Genomic DNA, 19,668 nt, shown 5'->3' with positions numbered 1-19,668 from the left:
CTACCGATTGTGCATATTGGGGTCATTTCTGCTACCGATTGTGCATATTGGGGTCATATCTGCTACCGATTGTGCATATTGGGGTCATATCTGCTACCGATTGTGCATATTGGGGTCATATCTGCTACCGATTGTGCATATTGGGGTCATATCTGCTACCGATTGTGCATATTGGGGCCATATCTGCCACCGATTGTGCATATTGGGACCATATCTGCCACCGATTGTGCATATTGGGACCATATCTGCCACCGATTGTGCATATTGGGACCATATCTGCCACCGATTGTGCATATTGGGACCATATCTGCCACCGAATGTTGCCAGTTTGGGACCATATCTGCCACCGATTGTGCATATTGGGACCATATCTGCCACCGATTGTGCATATTGGGACCATATCTGCCACCGATTGTGCATATTGGGACCATATCTGCCACCGAATGTTGCCAGTTTGGGACCATATCTGCCACCGATTGTGCATATTGGGACCATATCTGCCACCGATTGTGCATATTGGGACCATATCTGCCACCGATTGTGCATATTGGGACCATATCTGCCACCGAATGTTGCCAGTTTGGGACCATATCTGCCACCGATTGTGCATATTGGGACCATATCTGCCACCGATTGTGCATATTGGGACCATATCTGCCACCGATTGTGCATATTGGGACCATATCTGCCACCGATTGTGCATATTGGGACCATATCTGCCACCGATTGTGCATATTGGGACCATATCTGCTACCGATTGTGCATATTGGAGCCATATCTGATAACGATTGTGCATATTGGGGTCATTGGACGTGTTTTTTGTTAAAATCTGCTCACATTACGTGTATTTTCTTGAGAAAACCTGCACAATTATGTGAATTTTCTGGGAAAAGGGTCACCAAAACTTGGGCCCTCTGTCTTTGCGTTGCACTTTTAAAGGGAACCCGAGGTGAGAATAATATTGAGGCTGCCATATTTATCTCCCTTTAAGCAATACCAGTTGCCTGGCTGCCGTGCTGGTCCTCTGCCTCTTATTCTTTCAACCATAGACCCTGAACAAGCATGCAGCAGGTCAGGGGTTTCTGACAATATTGTCAGAACTGACAAGATTAGCTGCATGGCTTGTTTCTGGTGTAATTCAGTTCACTACTACAGCCAAATAGATCAGCAGGGCTGCCAGGCAACTAGTATTGTTTAAAAGGAAATAAATATGGCAGCCACCATATCACTCTCACCCTGGGTTCACTTTAAATTACAGTTAGCCCCGCCCTCATCCGGTCATGACCACGCCCATTTTTTCGCCGCGGCGCACTTCGCGCGCCGCAGGTTGTAGCCACACCCATTTTTTGCCGCGGCGCGCTTCGCGCGCCGCAGGTCGTCAGCTCCCCCGGAAATTGGTCCAGCACCTGCATAGCACCCCCTAAAAAAATTTCCTGGAGCCGCCACTGCAAACCAAAGCCTGCCTTTATCTAAAAGATTAGTAAATTTTTTTAAAAAAATCACTGTATGACTCTTTGCAATGCAACAAATTTCAAGTAGGACTACGTCCCTTTTCGGTAGATAGGTTCAGATTTCTGCCTCTGTGCCCTCACAAGGCTGCCTTATTCTTCTACATTTGCAAATGTTAAGAGAAATGCTAAACTGCTGTTTCAAATTAAACCAGCTAGGTTTGGCAAAATCCATGTGTAACCTTTGCTTTGAATCCCAGGAGTAGGAGGACGAATGCACTTAATTGCTCCTCTGTCTGGAATGGTTATAACAGAGCCCCTTATTTGTATTTTCTGTAAAGAATGTGTAATCTTCAAAGAAGGCAATGGGCCTGATTTACTGAGACATCTCTAGAGATTTCCAGGCATCTACATTGGGAATGTTAGAAGTGAGCCAGCAATGCTGCACTGGACTTTTTAATAATTTTCTGTTTTTAAGTGGTAAAGGATTGCAGCACTCGCTTGGCTCACAATGAAGTACAGTGGGAGTTGCTGAAAAGTTAGTGAACTAGAAGCGGTGTGACTACAGTCTCGTACAGGAAGTTTTGAATCAGGAGAATACCATTTATTGGCCAACTTAAAAGAAATAAAAGAGTAAGCTTTGGGCTAATAAGCCTTCTTCAGACTCTGTTCCTGTTCTGAATAGCCAAATAATGGTATCATTCTGATTCAAATCTTCTTGCTTTTACTGATGACTAACATGGTACAATACTGTACAGTCTTCATGCAAGTACCCTACTGGATTTAAAATAACAACAAAAACCCATTTTCCTTGACTGCTGCAACACCCTACTCTGCGGTCTACCAGACTGGCTCTTCTACAGTTCCCACTGAACTCTGCTGCCTTCTTCATCCACCCTCCCCCAGTTCCTCTGAGGTAGACCTTTTTTCTGCAAATCTCTCCATTGGGCACCTACTACACAAAGGATCCAGTCTAAACTCCTCGCCCTATCATACAAAGTTCTTTCTCCTGAATCCAGGACTTCTCATGAGCATCCCCTCTTCTTTGGAACTCTCTCCCACAACCTGTTCATCATGCTCTGAGCTTGGAAACCTTCAAACCTACTCTAAAAACACACCTTTTCAGACAAGCCTATAATTTGTTATAGGTAGCATTTACTGTCTCCGCTAACTCCGTGTCTCCTTCCCTATGGTTTCCAACCCACCTTCCGTCTAGATTGTATGCTCGCCAGGGACCTCCTTCTAGCATTTCTTATTCTGCTGAAACAATCTTGCCTTGGATATTATGTGCAGCTGCAGTCATGCACCCACCAATTCACAAATGTCTCAGCAACCCTGACAACCACATGATATGGCCTGGGTGAGGGTGAATCCTAAACCTACTATGGTAGAATCAGTTCACAATCAATCTATTCCAGGTTTGCAGGAATACATGGACATCCTTATTAGAGAGGAACAGTTAAGAGATGCTAATACAGCAGCTACTGCATACAACTGATCTATTTTCAAGCTACATACATTTGCATCAACTTGGAATTATTTGCATCTTCTTGTTGACAATTTCTATCATGGAGATGCCATAGAAAAGGAGGCCTGATGTCTAACAAATAATTTATACAGACAGACAACATACGGTAGATGGACGGACTAATTCATCAATTCAGGTCTTCAGTACATGTTTTTTGAGCACACTATGACATTATGACAATGCACAATACGTATGCGGCACCACTTTCTCGATCCGTTGTGCTCCTGAATGCTCCGGAACACAATGCTCACTGTGAATGTAGCCTAACACCTGGAGCTGTAGTAAGGTCAGTGTTATATATCACACTTATACCTTGCTTGTGTGAAGAATAACTTACAGAGAACTATGTAGTAAGTTTGATCAAGAATTGTAAGGTCACAATCATGTGGTGCTCGTTTCCCACATAGGCAACAATAATCTCCACCACCTAAAACCACCAAAAAGTCAAATACTGCTAGTAGCTCCCAAAACTACTGTTACAAGACCTCGATGAAAGCAAACAGTGGCCAGCCTCCTGTGCTTAGGTTTACATTACCAACGCTAGGCTATACATACATTTCCTTTTTATTGCAGATATACGTCTAATACAAACTGCCCATAGACCACTTTAACCATATCCACCAATATACCAACATTTTCCAACTGTTCCCTGTAAACATTCTACTGCATCCTCCTCATACAACCTCCTCTAATTTGTTAGAGTAAGCTTTACTGAGCGAAATATGAAACCTACCATTGCAAACATAAAACATACTACTTTGCCAGGTAACATGCGAAGGTCGTGCCTTTAATAAAGTGGGCTCTATTCACAAAACTTCTCATAAATGACTTATCACCTAATTGATAAAAACAACAAGCAAAACAATCACTCAAAGTAAGTTGTTCCTGATTAACTTCATTTCAATATCACTTTTCTTGCCTTAATTATATTATATTTTTTCTCTTTGGGAGCTTAAAAATGTAACATAGATAAGGTGAAAACAGAGGAAACCAGGTGAAAAAGCTTTGTGAATCATGCCAATTGAGCCCGATTTATCCTCAGTGAAAATACCATAACCTGGACTGGACAGATTAAAATGATTTGCTTTTGAGAGTTAGGAAGGAGTTAAAGTGCGGGTACGGATAAGAGATAACTACCCCCCTTCGCTCCTAAGGGCAGCTAATCCACAGGTAGTGGTTAACACACCTTATGTATAGCCAAATGTTCAAAGTAGAAATCCTGATGATTATTCATGAACAGCCCAATGCATCAAAGATTCACTAACAGGCTAAAGTCTAAATCAGTAGCTCAGCAGGGAAAGGAGAGTGAGCATAATCCACATGTATAACATACAAGAGTATGGTCCTTTGGCCTGGAATGTGCTGAGTAAGTGACATCTAAGATATATGCGAAAATCAAGTATACAGGCTATTCTGCACATACCAGGCTGCTGGACTATGGCTTTCTCTATTTTGTGCTTGAAGATTGTGCACCCTTGCCTTGAAAGATAGTAAACTAACAGCTTTATTGTAATTGTTTCTTGCTATCTACAATGTTCAGATTTACTGTCATGTAAAATCTTTTCTTTGACTAAAAAAGTTGAAAAAAAAAAGAGAGATAGTGAAGTAATTTGCAAATGGGCAATGCTTCCTATGTATTTGTGGGTCTCTGAGGAAGTAGACATTAGCCACGAAAGCCCTTAGGATCCTTCCACTGAAATTCTGTACAGCTGGCAGTACAGTAACCGTGTTATATACTTTTTGGATGATTTGTCCTTTTGGGGGCTCTAAACAAACAGTTTTACATTACAAAAATCCATGTCTGATTCCAGTCCAGCAGTAATTTGTTTTGTCTGTAGCTTCATTGAGGGACATATATACATGCTGTATACAGTGACTCAGGCCTGATGTAGATACCTATATTTCTGAAGTTTGTAATATAAGTCTGTAGCTTTATCATATTTCTGCACTGATATAAATGTGTACTTTTATATAAATACTTTTTTTAAATTTTAAAACAATTACATTTTTACTAAACAGTAATTTAGCTTAACAAGCCCTCCGTTTAGTTTGAGTGTTTGAGTTCAAATTAATTTTAACAACACTGGAATGTAAAACAAATTCTCATTTCTGTCCATTTACAATATGTAAAAGGAGCCGCTCCACTTACAGTAGAACTCACGTTACAGAAGTAGAGATGATACATTTGTTCTAAAAATAATTCTCCTTTAGGAGAAGCATGTCATTGATTTGATCAAGTGACCAGTCTGCAAATCTCTGAAAGGTTGGACATGATCAAATGATCATGTCTAGCCTCTGCTTCCTATGTAGACTGAAACAGGAAGCAGAAGACAGACACGATTACACGATTGTAAAGAGCCAGACAATTAGAAGTCAGTCACTTGATCAAATGGATCACTTCACATCATTTTTGGTAAATTCTCCTCAAGCAGAGCTTTTGAAGCATAACTTTACCAACTCTGCATGTGACCAGAGTTTGCTTTAAGTTCAACATTTCATAATACATTATACGATCCCAAACTGAGGGCATCTGAGGACATCTGAAAGAGGGAATTACAAGTAACAACTAAAAACCAGTTTATCTGCAACACACAGATTACATTTTTTTTTATTTTTATGAAGTTTAATATGTAACTGTTACACAGATCTTTTGTTTATGCTGTGATTATAGGCTTGTATTTTAAAACATTATACTGTAACTGTGGTATACTGCTGCAGTGTTTACCATCATAGTATTTAAGATAAGCATAAAATGCAAACTGAGCTGAAATAAATCCCATAAATGAATACCAGTACATTGTCAGCACCAATAACAAGTACAAACGAAAAATCAAAGGCATGTTCTATGTAACACAGCAAGGCAGTGCTATGTAACAAGTGGCCAATTAGGCATGTTCAAATAGCAGAGCTATGTCGCAATTGGCTGATGTTCACGTCTACAAACCTGTTTCAGACACATTTGGAGTGCCACAAAGGAATTCATTGTAGACTTTTAGACAATTATTTAGAACCTGGAGGTTTAGAATTCCGGTTTAAATACTCAACTGCATATGCCTTGTCTGCTTCACCAGCATCCTCCCTCCCCGCTCCAGGTGCCAGTCCCCTGGTCCCACCTGCACCAAGGATATGACAAATCACTAAGGATAGGTGAGGCAGAGAGGAAGCGGTGATTAGTTTGAGAGCTGGGGGCCTGATGTGGTATTGTGGTGGCAGGAATCACCATCTCTGTCAGCAGGCAACTTAGTTCCCTGATCTTTACCAGAAGGAATCAGAAGGGCCCATCATTGGCCCTTTCACCAGTCAGCATGCAGCTTGACCCCCCTATTTCTTTCAGAAGCAACCACAGTCCTCTAACTCCTTCACCATTTAGCATGAACCCCTGGTTTATGTCAGTCACCACCTTGGCCTCCCTATTCCCTACCTCTGTTAGCAGGCAATCCGAGGACTTCTATTTGTCAGCACCCACTAGAAGGTCCCCTACCTCTGTCAGTAGCCAAAATCGAACCCATATTGCTGACAGCAGGTAGCTTGAGCCCCCAATTCTGTCAACAACAACTTTGGGTGCCAAAATCTCTGCCAGAATGGGTCAAAATTTTCCTCAGTAGGCATCAATGGTTGTAAGAGCCCCCACTAGCACCAAAATCTCTAATCAGCAGACCTAAGTGATCTCAATATAACTGTGGGCAGTCACACAGGCGCATCCTGACTCTTCAGTGGTAAAAGTTTTTGACAGTAATCTGCAAGCAGATGGCGCTAGTTACTGTTTGCAAGGAGACTTAAAGTGATCCTCCAGACTAAAAATCTACTTCGCAGCACTGAAAAGGCTTGGTGTTTTTTTAACAGTTTCACAGCATCAGAACTTTGTTTTTCTAACCCAAGCCTCATTTTTAGCTGCACAGAAGCTAAGCTCCACCACATCAAAGAAATCTGCCCGGGCATTTCCCTCCTGATGCTGTGCAAAGCATGATGGGATTTTTGATTTTGTTCTCGTTGCCTAGCGCGCGCAGCTGAGAGGGGTGATCAGGACACAGGACAGTTGGAACTGTGTCTCGTGCTCTCTGTCACCTCCTTTCAACCAAAAAGATGGCTGCCCCGATGAAATCACAAACATTTGCCTGTTCTTTTAAAACAGGGTGAGTAAGAGATTATATTACCTATTTTAATTAACATAACTAATGTAATTTAATGACAGTATCTTTGTTTAAGCTGAAGTTCCTCTTTAAAGAGTCTGAAGCGAGAATAAATCTCGCTTCAGACCTCATAGATAGCAGGGGCATGTGTGCCCCTGCTAAACCGCCGCTATCGTGCCGCTAAATGGGGGTCCCTTCACCCCCAAATCCCCCTCCGTGCAGCGCATCCCCTCTTCCTGGTTGGGGCAGGGCTAACCGCCGCAGGCCTGCCCCACGCGCGTCTGTCAGCGCGTATCTCCGCCTCTCCCCCGCCCCTCTCAGTCTTCCTTCACTGAGAGGGGCGGGGGAGAGGCGGCGATGCGCCGCTGATAGGCGCAACTGGAGGCAGGGCTGCAGCCGTTAGCCCTGCCTCCAGGAATGACCAAGTCTATGACCAAGGTTTGCGGGGGTCGGTTTGGGGGTGAAGGGACCCCCGTTTAGCCGCGGGATAGCGGCGTTTTAGCAGGGGCACACATGCCCCTGCTAACTATGAGCTCTGAAACGAGATTTATTCTCGCTTCAGAGTCTCTTTAAGCATCTTATATTTATTGCATGCAGTGCTGGGCCGAAATTACGCATGAACGTAATTACGCATCGTAATTCAATGTAAATTTACGCGTAAGCGTTACGCGTAACTTACGGTCTTACGCGTAATTATTTACGCGTAAGACCGTAAGTAGTATCGTAATTACACTGTCTACCGTAATTGCTAGGCATGCGTAATTTTACGAACACTTACGCGTAATTTTACGCGTAATTACTAACGTAAAATCTCCCATTTTCTAAGAGTAGCCAATCAGTCAAGATCCTAAGCAACCAATAGTATCTTCTCCCGCCCTTCAGTATATGCGTACGTTTTGACGCATACGAATGATATGTACGCAATAACTGTCACATTGACGGCTATTGCGTACATATCGTCCGCATGCGTCAAAAAATACGCATTAATGGGTATTACGGCACTACGCGTAACATCGTAGTGTAAGCGCCTTCATTACGGTATCCTTACGCGTAATTGCGTACGTTTACGCGTAATTACGGTGATGTACCGTAGATAATTTCCTACGCCGTAACCGTAATTGCGTAATGCGTAATAGCGTAAAATTACGCGTAATGATCCGTAAGCGTAGATTTTTCCATTACGAGCAGCACTGATTGCATGTGGCCCTTGCTACTTTTTGAAAATTCCCCAAGGAGTCCAACAATTAACTGTAAGGGGCTACCTAGGCTGAAAAGGTCAAGTGCCACTGTATCAGAGGCAAAGGGTCAACAAAACACGCAAACAAGAAACACTGATAGAAGGAAGTCACCAATGGCACCTTCAATTCAGGATCTCTTGAAAAATCACACAACGCCCCATTACATTATGCTTTCACATGAACATCCCAATACACTATCCTTAACTTTCAAGACAAAAAGGCAAAGATCATAAATAAACATTGCATCCAAAAGAATAGTAATCTTCTTTTGTTTTCCCTCTCATAAAATAAATAATGAAAATGAAATGTAATGTGAGATGATAGTTTTGATGAGTCTAGTGCAAATAAGACAAATCAAACCAAATGTTTAACTGGTTTTCCTAATTAAAGCCTGCTTTAAATTATGCAATATAGTATACTTCATAATGAAAATCTAAATACCTACCTAGGTGCTACAGCGCTCACATTTATCAAATCTTAAAGGTTTACTAATCAGCATCAGCAATGAGATACATAGAATACAAAAACAGTACCATGTGTTTACATTCCTTCAGCCTTGCTAGTGTAATAAAATAAAGTGACCATCAGTCACCTAATTCCCTTTCCAATACTTTAATTATACTTCCAGGTTTCTGGAAGAAGTGTAAAGAGCAATGGGGATATATAAAGGGAGGTAGTCTGCATCATGTTATTTCCTCTGGTTATATCATTGATGATTTCTGATTGCTATGGGTATAGCAAAAAAGCAAAAAAAAGAAAAATTGCACGATTGCAATTAAGATTTTCCTGCACTTTATATAGGAGGTCAATTGAATTAAAGATGCAGCAGGACTGACGAATGTGATCCAGAAAAATCTATTCCCATCATTAGTGCTGTAAGTTTTACCTTTTTGAATCAGGGTTGATTCGCACTCTAGATGTGCTCTGTCACACACTGTATGTGGTGCACTGGTGGCACCATTATTTGTGTATCACTGCAAAACAAATGCAGGTGACCTCAACAGGTTATCTGTGCTGCACCACATTAGCGGAAAAAGGTAACAGTGGAATGAATTTTTAAAAATCCGTATATATTGCATTTTGAGCATGTTGCTGGATGCAGCATTGTCCATTAGAGATGGCCAATGAGATGCATGTAGATTGTCAGCATGAAGCGACTGGCCTAGGTCCATGCTGCATACACTTTAAATGAAATATGCATGCTGGATGCAAGACAGAATTATGTACATCTCATTGGCTATCTCTACTGTCCATCAATGCACCCAATGTGAATTGTCCCCTGCCCCCTTCAAGCCATTTCCTATGGCTAAACACACCATACTTTTGTTAAGCCACTCCGGTGATCCAGGCACCAGAGCCAGAAGGCATAGCCAGTGCGGTTAGTCGGCGACCTCACTTATGCGATCCAGGCACCAAGCACTTATGCGATCCCCCAACTTACTTCTCACCAATGCAAGACTATCATTATGGCCCGTACTCACGGGCTGCAAAACTCGCCTGTCGCCAGCACACGTGAGCGTGTGGGCGACAGCTTCTCGCCAGGTCCCTCCGCGTACACATGCGGAAGAGGGACCAGCGGCAAGGCGGAAGCTGTCGCTGACGTTCCTCCTCCCCCCGCCGGAAGCTCACCGGAAGGTCTGTGAACCTCAATGGAGGTTGCTGTCGCTAGTCCGCGTACTCACGCGGACTAGCGACAGTTGCGGCGGGGGGGCAGCGGCGACTGTCGCCATGCGATTGAAAGTTTCAATCGCATGGCGACATAGCGACGGGCGACAGTTCGGGGGCGCGCGTGCGACGGCCCATACTCACGGGCGACCTGTCGCCGCAACACGCGCGCGCCGCGTGTTGAGGCGACAAAAGTCCCTCGTGAGTATGGGCCATTAGACTAATGAAGCCACTGCTCTGTACAATGATTGGCTCACAGATCTGACTATCCCCCTCCCAATCTGAGTCCTGCAAGGCAAGGATTTACTGCCAATGAGTATAAAGACCTTTGCTACTTACATGGGTATAATAAATACATAAGTAAATGAAATAGGCTATTCAGATTAACTGAAAACAAAAGCTACTCATATGTTGGCCCAACCTTCTCAGAAAAAAAAACACGACACTTCAATGACTGTTATAAGGGTTAGTTCAGAAAACTGGTCACAGTAAAGCAAATTATAAAATCATCATACAGCAATATAAAAGGTACAAGAGCCAAATGGAAGTTCTGCTAACATCAACTACGCTCATTCCTGCAAACTGCACTGTAAAAATTGTCGGACATTCTTCCACCACTATGAAATACATTCCCATTCACAGTATGCAATACATGGGATACTTCAAACACCTATTGCATTTCAGCATTTCCTTTATGGTAATTAACATATTTACTGGCCATTCTGGCATCAAAGATCAACTTGTTGAAAGCCTCTTCTATTGTCCACAGACAACTAAGTGGTTATACAAAAAGACATAGCAACTGTATATAGCTTATATTTCAATTGTAGTGTAAAGTACGCATTTGCTGCTGTAGAAAAAATTGAGGGTAAGTACTCACTGTACAAAAATACAGTAATTACCTCTTCCCAGATCAGAAGAATTAGCAGATACAGTATGTTACCTTTGTAAGGTTTGTTATGTATTCTGAATAGAAAACAACAGTAGGTTTTAAATATTGATCACATTTCTGTTACCTTGGCTGAAAAGTGCCTAGGCAGACACTTTCCCTCAGGCAGGCCAGCTTTCTAATTGTACTGGCATATCATATTTGTCAGCTAACTGTTAAGTCAAAGAGCTTAAAGTATTGATGGGCAAAACATTCTCCTAACCTTTTTTGTAGGCTTCAACCAGAAAGGGTAAGCTGGAACAAATAAAACCACTAAAACATAGCTGCTGGATAAATGGATCAGCTACTATAAGCTATGATCGGCTAACTGCAACCTCTGCTTCCTGGGTGGAGCCAGTTATCATATTAGGATCATTTCTGGCTCATCACTACTGTAAAGGTAAAGGTAATTTCTGTGGTAGAGTGTTGCTGTTCAGGACAGCCTGTGTGGGGTCTCTAAGAACCAGAGCCCCATCTCAATGCATTTGATAGTAAATGTGCATTTATTAGCACTGTGCAAGGTTCTGTGCAATGCATGTCTGCACTTTCTGGATACTCTGGATAGGCCTTGTAGCTCTTTACAGCCAGAAGAGTGAGAGTACTGTATATACTCGACTATAAGTCTAGAAATTTAGGTCAGACTCGCTAAATAAAAGTAAAGGGGTCGACTTGTACACGAGTCATGAGCAAACACTGAGTGCACTGAATAGTAATGTGTGTACTGTTAGTGACATTCCCAATTGCAGCAATTTACCCAGTGGTAAGTGAGACTTTCTTGATAAAGGAAATGCCAAGAAAACACAGGTCTGAACAATTGACAAGGAGTTAATAAAAAATGCAGCTCAACAGGGTTAAATATTGGAGTCGACTTATAAGCGAGGTCGACTTATATCTGAGAATATATGATAGTTTCCCCGTCACAGAGCTGATCACCTGACCTTGCTCACCTCCTCCCTCTGCGGAGACAAGCACTACATCTACAGTTCAGTTGTCTAATCTTCTAGCCAATTTCCTCTCTGTTTGGGTGTGTAATATGGAATTTAACACTTTACACCCCCTCTTTATGCACCTCTAGTCACCGTGCCCTGTCTGCAATAAGAAATCATTTCTTGCTGCCATTATTTAATTCCTTCACAAAGACACTGGAGAGAGGGTGGGAAGGTTTAACGGTTTTATTACACACTGAGCAATGAGCAGGAGATAAAAAAAAAAATTGCTCTGCTGAGGAAACCACTTTGTGGTTACAGGGCAGCGTTTTTCAAACCTGTCCTTGTGCCTCCCCAAGCGTGCATGTTTGGCAGGCAACCTCATGTATGCACAGGTGGAGTAATTAGTGTCTCGGCTAGGTGGATTCCATGTAGCTGAGACACTAATTACCCTGCCTGTGCATAGGTGAGGTTGCCTGCAAAACATGCACATTGGGGAGTCACGAGGGCAGGTTTGAGAAACACTGTCAAAGGGAAAGATTTGCTGGTACCGCCTCCTAGTTCCTGCCAAAATTACCTCATGTGGGAGATGACAGGAGGCGTATGGACACCACAGACTGGTCTAACAAAAACGCATGATCATCTCAACAGGTAATGTAAATACAGGACCCAGTCAACCAGGTACTTTTCATATATTAAAACATAGAAGTGCAATACACAAAACTTTGTGTATAGTTAATTCAAATGTATTATTGCAGGTATGATAGGCTGAGCTTGAGCTTAAAACATTGCCTTTCAATACATGCCATGCTTTAAGAGATAAGGAATTGGGTGAGCGGTACTTTGAGCAAATAGTAAATCAGATTGGGACAGAGAACATTGACCGTAAGGAAGAGAGAGCTAAAGCTGTCAAAGACACTGACAGCACAGTAGCAATGGCTAATTGATAATGGAATGTGGCTGGACTTAGTACTGATGGGAGAGAGCCCAAGGCAACAGATGCTCCAGTAGATGTTACCGCTACATAGAGGCCTCTAACAATGTGGTCTGTGTGCATGTTCTTATTGCGCCTAATAAGATATCTGGCCCTGGTCAGAAAAGAAGAGAAGGTAATGCCACTGCTCTTCACATCTGTTTACAGGAATGCAGTGGAAGAGTATGATACTATGATGATTTCACCTAAGCAATCTCACACATACTAAATGAAAATATAAAGGATACCCCCAATTAAATCATAAGCCAGGTAAATCATGAATGGTCTAAAATGTAGAGTACAATTCCATCACTTTTCTTTTTACATCATTCCATTTTAAAGTGTGGCACAGACCGGAAAACTGCAGTATAACATTTTCAACACATTAGCTTTCATAAGTCTACTACAGTCTGGGAATTTATGTGGAGCAACTGAAAATCAGAAGTTCAGTAAACAAGAACACGGTCTGAAATATAAAAATACATTTTCCCTGAGGCCGGTTTCACACAGCATATTGGCAGCCGCATCCGCACCGCCAGAAATACACCTCCAGGGAATACCGTGTTACTATGCGTTATTCACTGTGTGGCATCCGGCCAAACAGGAAGTGTCTCACTTCCTGCCAGAAGTGGCGATCACGTGCGCAGAAGTGTATTGCAAAAAATACGCTTCTGCGCATGCGCGACGCGTAAAACCTATGGCAGGTGTTTACACTTATCATAAACTTACATAACTTTCGGTCCAAACGCAAGTACGTACGGTAACGTAGTTTTGGAAGAGCGTCAGATTGAGGACTTCCGGCGCACCACGGTGCAGGTAATGTCATTTCCCCCATAGGTTTGCATTGGAGTGCCCCAGTGAGAAAGGGCCCTTAAACACAGGTGTAATGTGTGAAGTGCAGCTAGGTCAAGTTTAAGGCTTACAATAACATGCAAACCAACATATTTAACCTTTTTTTTTTGTTATCACAGGTTTATTAGGGATTTATATTACCGGTAACACTAAGTTGCATGTATTTTATACATTGTGATGATGTGTGCACCTAGATTTCGTTTTCTATTAATACCTATATGGCCCTTAATGTTAAATCATTTGTTCATGTCTTAAAGCAAATCTGACAGCAAAATCTGTAGCAAGAGAAACTTGCTGCCTGCTGTAGGTATGAGGTGAATCACATGACCAGCAGAGCAGCCACTGAAAACCAAAGAAAAGGTCTGGGCTTTAATCTCTGAATGCAGCATGTGATTGGTTAGTCATTTTCAAATTGACATGAAGGAAAAAGTATTCATCTATAAATATCAGGGCACTTGCTGAAAAAAGAAATATACCTATAGCATGTGGTAAGCTTATATTACTGTGTAATGGCGGATGGTGTAATGGTTAAGGGCTCTGCCTCTGACACAGGAGACCAGGGTTCGAATCTCGGCTCTGCCTGTTCAGTAAGCCAGCACTAATTCAGTAGGAGACCTTTGGCAAGTCTCCCTTACACTGCTACTGCCAATAGAGCGCGCCCTAGTGGCTGCTGCTCTGCTCTGGCGCTTTGAGTCCGCAAGGAGAAAAGCGCAATATAAATGTTATTTGTCTGGTCTTGTCTTGTCTACTTTTTGTTATTTTGGTCAAGTAAGACTCAAGTTTGCCAAGCAAGCTTGGCCAAAAAAGCTGAGAAAAAAAAAACGGACAACTGCTGTAGTTCTGAGGCGATGCATGCCTTTATCACAGAAGACAGAACCTGATTTAATAGTCATTATCAGAAATGACAAGTATTCTTTTACAAATATCTCTGCACTGAATGCTGATATTACAATATGCTATTTTTAGAATCTAGTAAACATGCACAATGCAAGGCAGACTTTCGTTGATGTTGGTAAAGAAAGTATCAGGTTTACTTTAAGTTTAAACAAAACTATTTAGAGTTCATTGAAATACTAAGCCTTGTTTTAACAAGTGCCTGTATACTGTCATTGGAAAATATTACAAAAACTGACCTCTGCTACTTATCCTGCTTATTGGTCTAGAGGTTATAATTTTATGGCCTTGTGCATTTCATTGGAAACCATACAAATGCCTCCTCTAAAAAAAGTAAAAATAAAATAAAAAAATTATATATTTATAAAATAAAACTTCATGTAACGGAGAAAGACTATACACAAAACTAGCACAATACTTTAGTTTATATTAGAAAAATATCTTTTTTTTCCCTTTAAGGCAGTGCAGCTGCTATACAAACATTACCAAACCACTCAAAAACGATGTCCATCACAGGCATGCTGATGGGCTACAAAAATGATGGTTTTATTGAACGGAATATATTTTTTAAAAAGGTCTATGTTTCTACATGAAATGGCAGTTTAGAAAGTGGCAAGTTCATAAGGTTGCTTTATGTAGATGAACCAATGTTTATTTTTAGGATTATAAAATTCATTTGTTAAGTTCAATGGGGTTTCGGTAACACTGGAATAGCCTGTTAGTGTTCAGGACTAGTAATAGGATTATTTATTGGCCCAAATCCTGTCCAGATGCTGGATCTTCAGCATACAATGATAAAGGCAGGTGCTCCATTTTGGCATGGGCACATCGTTTTTTAGACCTGCCGAGTCTCCGTTCAGACAACAGAATGGTCATTGCTGTTGACACCAGCTAATATGGTGTGATTGAGTGAGGAGGCTGAGCGGTCAGATCCTTCTTGGGGACCGTTTGTGTTCTCTGTTCGCTGGCAGCACAGGATCTGTTTGAATGTGGCACTCATTTCTTTGTCTCGGTAGGAGTAGATGATGGGGTTCATGGCAGAGTTGAATTCAGCCAACAACAAGAAGAACTTTTCATAATCTAGAATGTTGCACTGTGGGCAACATACATCAAGTAGTAGTAGAACCAGACCAGGAGTCCAACAGACAATGAAGGCCCCTAAAAAAGAAGAGTGAAAATTATTATAACACATATCTGAAACGCATTATGAAAAACATTAGCATAAAACATTCCAAGGGAGGCAAGAGTACACAAACTGTAGATGACAGTTGCTACATTTGGGTTCTTCTGGCAGTTAATTGTGCCGTAGGACCTATTTCCACTACACGCAGATTGGATGCATAATGGATGTAGAAAAACTGACTCCAATGAAAGCCTATGGGCCCGTTTCCACTAAACGCGATTTTTCTGATGCTGATTTTCCCATAGACATTCATTGGAGTCAGTTTTTCTGCATCCTTTATGCATCAATTCTGTATCCAATCTGCGTGTAGTGGAAATAGGCCCTTAAGAGATCAGGCTAGCAAATGATTGTTGTACATGGTGAGAAATATCAATCAGGGTGTTTTATTATCATGGTAAAGAGTTAAATTTCCCCATCTGCATAAACTGGTTGCCCACTGAATCCCTTACTTTATCACCCCTCCTCTGGAATCCTTTGCCACAACACATTTGTCACTCCCTAACCTTTAATATCCTTAAACGTGCCCTCAAAACTCACTTTTTCCATCAAGCATATGCTCTACCTTAGGCCAGTTCACCTGTTGACCTCTGGTCAAGTTGTACTTCCTACCAGATAAACTAAAGCACACTGCCTCTAGGTATGAATATTGTATGCTACCCCTCCTCGTTTCCCCAATTTCTTAGATTGTAAGCTCTAAAAGGGCAGGACTCTCTCACCATTTTGTGTTTTGTTACACATTTATTTATATTATTTATGTCACTGTTATTACCAAATCTGTACGTGGTTTGATTATGTATTTTGTACACTGGTGTATACCATTGTCTGTATTATTTTGTACCCCGTGTTTGTATCTTATTTTGTACAGTGCCATGGAATATGTTGGCACTTTATAAACTAATAAAAATAATAATACGTATTCCTATTTACTGGTCCACTAAAACCCATCCGAAAGAACAGACTTATAAAGTCCCTAGCATCTAAATATCCTAATTTGAAATATTTTGATTACATGACCAGAAGCATGTAGTCCAGTAAATTTGCTTTCAGTGCGTGTGGCGGTTGCTAGTGCCTGGATCACCACTGTTCACATACATTCTCAAGCTCAGCCTATGCCTATCCTCCTTGTAGTTTGAGAAGACTGTGGCTCATAGCACAGGACATGACCAGTGTTTGTTTGACCTCCTGGACAGAATTTTTTAAAATTTACATTTTTATATGTTTGACATTAGCTAATCAATGAGCTTATTCACAAGTGAATACAAAGTCTGCAACTGACTGCCTACTCTTCAGAATGCTAGAATTCTAAAAATAAGGTAGGACCTCCTACCTTATGGGGATAGCCTGCTAGTCTGGGAATTATGTTGCACACTTCTACTCACAGGACCACAATATTGCTGCCATCTTCAAATACCCAATTTATTTAGACCTGTGCTAGCCATGGGTTTCTCGTGGCCTTGAGAAAAAAAAAATAACACTTTCCAGAACCTCCTCAAACCTTAATAGAAGCCATGTGCAAGTCTCATAATCCTTAGCTTCTTTTAATAAGTAACCATTTCTCACTACTCTTATTTAACCATTGTATAAAACAGTGGGGAGGCTGTACAAAGGGTTAAACTTTTTTTTTCCTTGGTATGTTATCGGCATATATGGAATTTAACCATTGGCTGTCTAGCAAGTAACATTTTGAATGACTAGTTTAAATTTGTAATAATACATGTAATGCAATATCAATGACACCAGTGACCACATAAATAACTTCGTATATGTATTTTAACACTTGGATGAGAGAATGAAAGTTTATGCTCTGTATTGTGATGTTCAGGCAAAAAGCCTTCATACATCTCTATGATCATAGTGGGCCCTTGATGGTCCATGGTGCATACACGCGCAGAGTAAAGGTCTGTACACATGCCTGATAGAAGGCAACGACGGGTCCGTCGACACCTCCTGCTGGGCGTGTTTTCAGCAGACAGTACAGCGTGTGTACAGTCTGTCGGTGTACTGATAAGGCTGCCTTCCATCAGGCGTGTGTACGGACCTTTACTGTCACCCTCAGGACTTGATCCCTTTGGTGATAAGGGCTAAATCCTTAGGCAGAGGCAGCCCTGACCAGGTTCAAAAAATACCTAGTGTGTGTACAAAACTTATAGCACCAGAAAGCATTATGTACATTTTTAACAACAGAATGTCCTTCAACTGTAACTGGCCCACTAAAGCAGGCTGAATATACTAGCCAATAACTGAGAACCAAGTAGAAGCTACTGTCAGCAAGTGTATGTGAGGAGCAAACAGGCAGTTTATAATTAAATAAACCAAAAGCTGTTGTTGACTTTGAATATAAATTTCCTAAAAATGTGTGGCTGGGGGAAATGTTTATTCGTTGAAAACTTCCCTTCGGGTCATCCTGTCCTTATCAGTTGTTAGTCAAGAATAAGAGGAGCGTGAGAGAGTTTGACTCAAATGCATATTGCACATTGAACAAATAAACATTCAATTAATAACTACATAGAAAATAATTATTTCAGTACAATACCAGCATTTTACCAAAATACCTTACATAATATGTGCTTCAGTGTATTTATGCATATACAAATATGCAGTAACCAAAGCCACACTGGGAACAAACAATTCTTGCACCTGGCGAAAACGGATAGTGCAGGCGCCATAAGTTTATGTCTTTTGTTATTTAAATGTCACTCTAGAGAAAATGTAAACATCATAGAAACAGAGTTGCACTCACTCATCTTCATATGGATTTAAAAGAGCCAATCGCGTCCTTGCTGCAGACAGTAACCACTCACTGGTCTCCTGACAATGGGTGTGGTACAGGGACATAAAAAGTAGAATAAACGCTTGGTTCCCACTACAGCATGACATTGATATTTTTTTGGTCCGTTTTACCGCATCAGAAAACTGACAGTCAATAGGTTTTTTTTTTTAAAATGGGGTCCGTTCACACTTGTCAGTCTGCAACGGATCTGTTGCAGCAAGCGGATCACTCTTCTGTGCTGTGCGCAAGTTTTCCAGAATAGTGGAAACGTTTCCGATATAGCCTATGGTTGAAACACATTTATACTGGGCTACAACTGGACTACAACAGACTTGTAGCAAAAATAGGTGATATTCTGCTCCAAACCTCAGTCCTACCGACTGTGCAGGAACTGGGCTGCTTAGGCCCACAGTAGCAGAAAGTGAAGACGTAGTCCACACAATATCGGATAAGGATTAAAAAAAGCTTTATTCGCTCAGGCATTAGACAAGCTAAAATCCAGAAACACCACATGCTGACATGTTTCAGATGTTCCTCGTCCTTAATCATAGCATAGGTACATGTGATAGGAGTGCTCCATATATAGAATGGACCCACACCCAGTAACAAAGTGCTCAAAGACCCACCCACAAGGGCAGAGTGAACATAAAAAGGAAAAACAGCCTGCAAATGTATAGTTAAAACCAACAAAGAATACTTATGAAAATGGACAAAGGTGGGCTAAATGCAGCAATACACGGACTAGATGGAGAAATGCACCAGTATGTTAAGCCACATGGAAAATGTACAGCACATATGTAAGAAAAAAATGGAGAGAGGCTGAAACCACATGAAAACAACCTATAGTATAAGCAAATACCAGATTGAATTAAATTATATTAAATTAAATAAATTTAAAGGGAAAGGAGCAGCTGATGAGGCTAGGTAACCACGTTGAGGTCCCACATGGCATTCAAAGCTTTCGGGGTACGAGTGTCTAATTGAAAGATCCAAAAGGCCATTTTAAAGTATCTTTGAATTTTATGTATGTTATTTGGCTATATTTTGTTCATATGTTTTATTTTTGTATTACAGTTACTCCTTTTTGTATTTTGCCCGAGGAAGCGGACGTGAGATCCGCGAAACGCGTTGCG

General features: G+C 41.3%; 1 protein-coding gene across 7 annotated transcripts in view; it reads right to left on the bottom strand.

The window, feature by feature from the left end:
* Nucleotides 1–12,345: 12,345 nt before the first annotated feature.
* The window catches only part of LPAR1 (lysophosphatidic acid receptor 1), a 178,569-nt gene continuing 171,246 nt past the window's right edge, over nt 12,346–19,668 (bottom strand). For all 7 annotated transcript variants that reach the window (XM_068234334.1, XM_068234335.1, XM_068234336.1 and 4 more), the window contains one exon: nt 12,346–15,740. In XM_068234334.1, coding sequence (XP_068090435.1) covers nt 15,439–15,740 — 302 coding nt within the window. In that variant the 3' untranslated portion in view covers nt 12,346–15,438. The remainder of the gene's footprint in view (nt 15,741–19,668) is intronic.

The sequence above is a fragment of the Hyperolius riggenbachi genome, chromosome 1 (genome assembly GCF_040937935.1).
Source record: "Hyperolius riggenbachi isolate aHypRig1 chromosome 1, aHypRig1.pri, whole genome shotgun sequence".
NCBI lineage: Eukaryota > Metazoa > Chordata > Amphibia > Anura > Hyperoliidae > Hyperolius > Hyperolius riggenbachi.
Note: the sequence above shows the minus strand (reverse complement) of the source record. Positions and strands in the feature narration are given on the sequence as shown.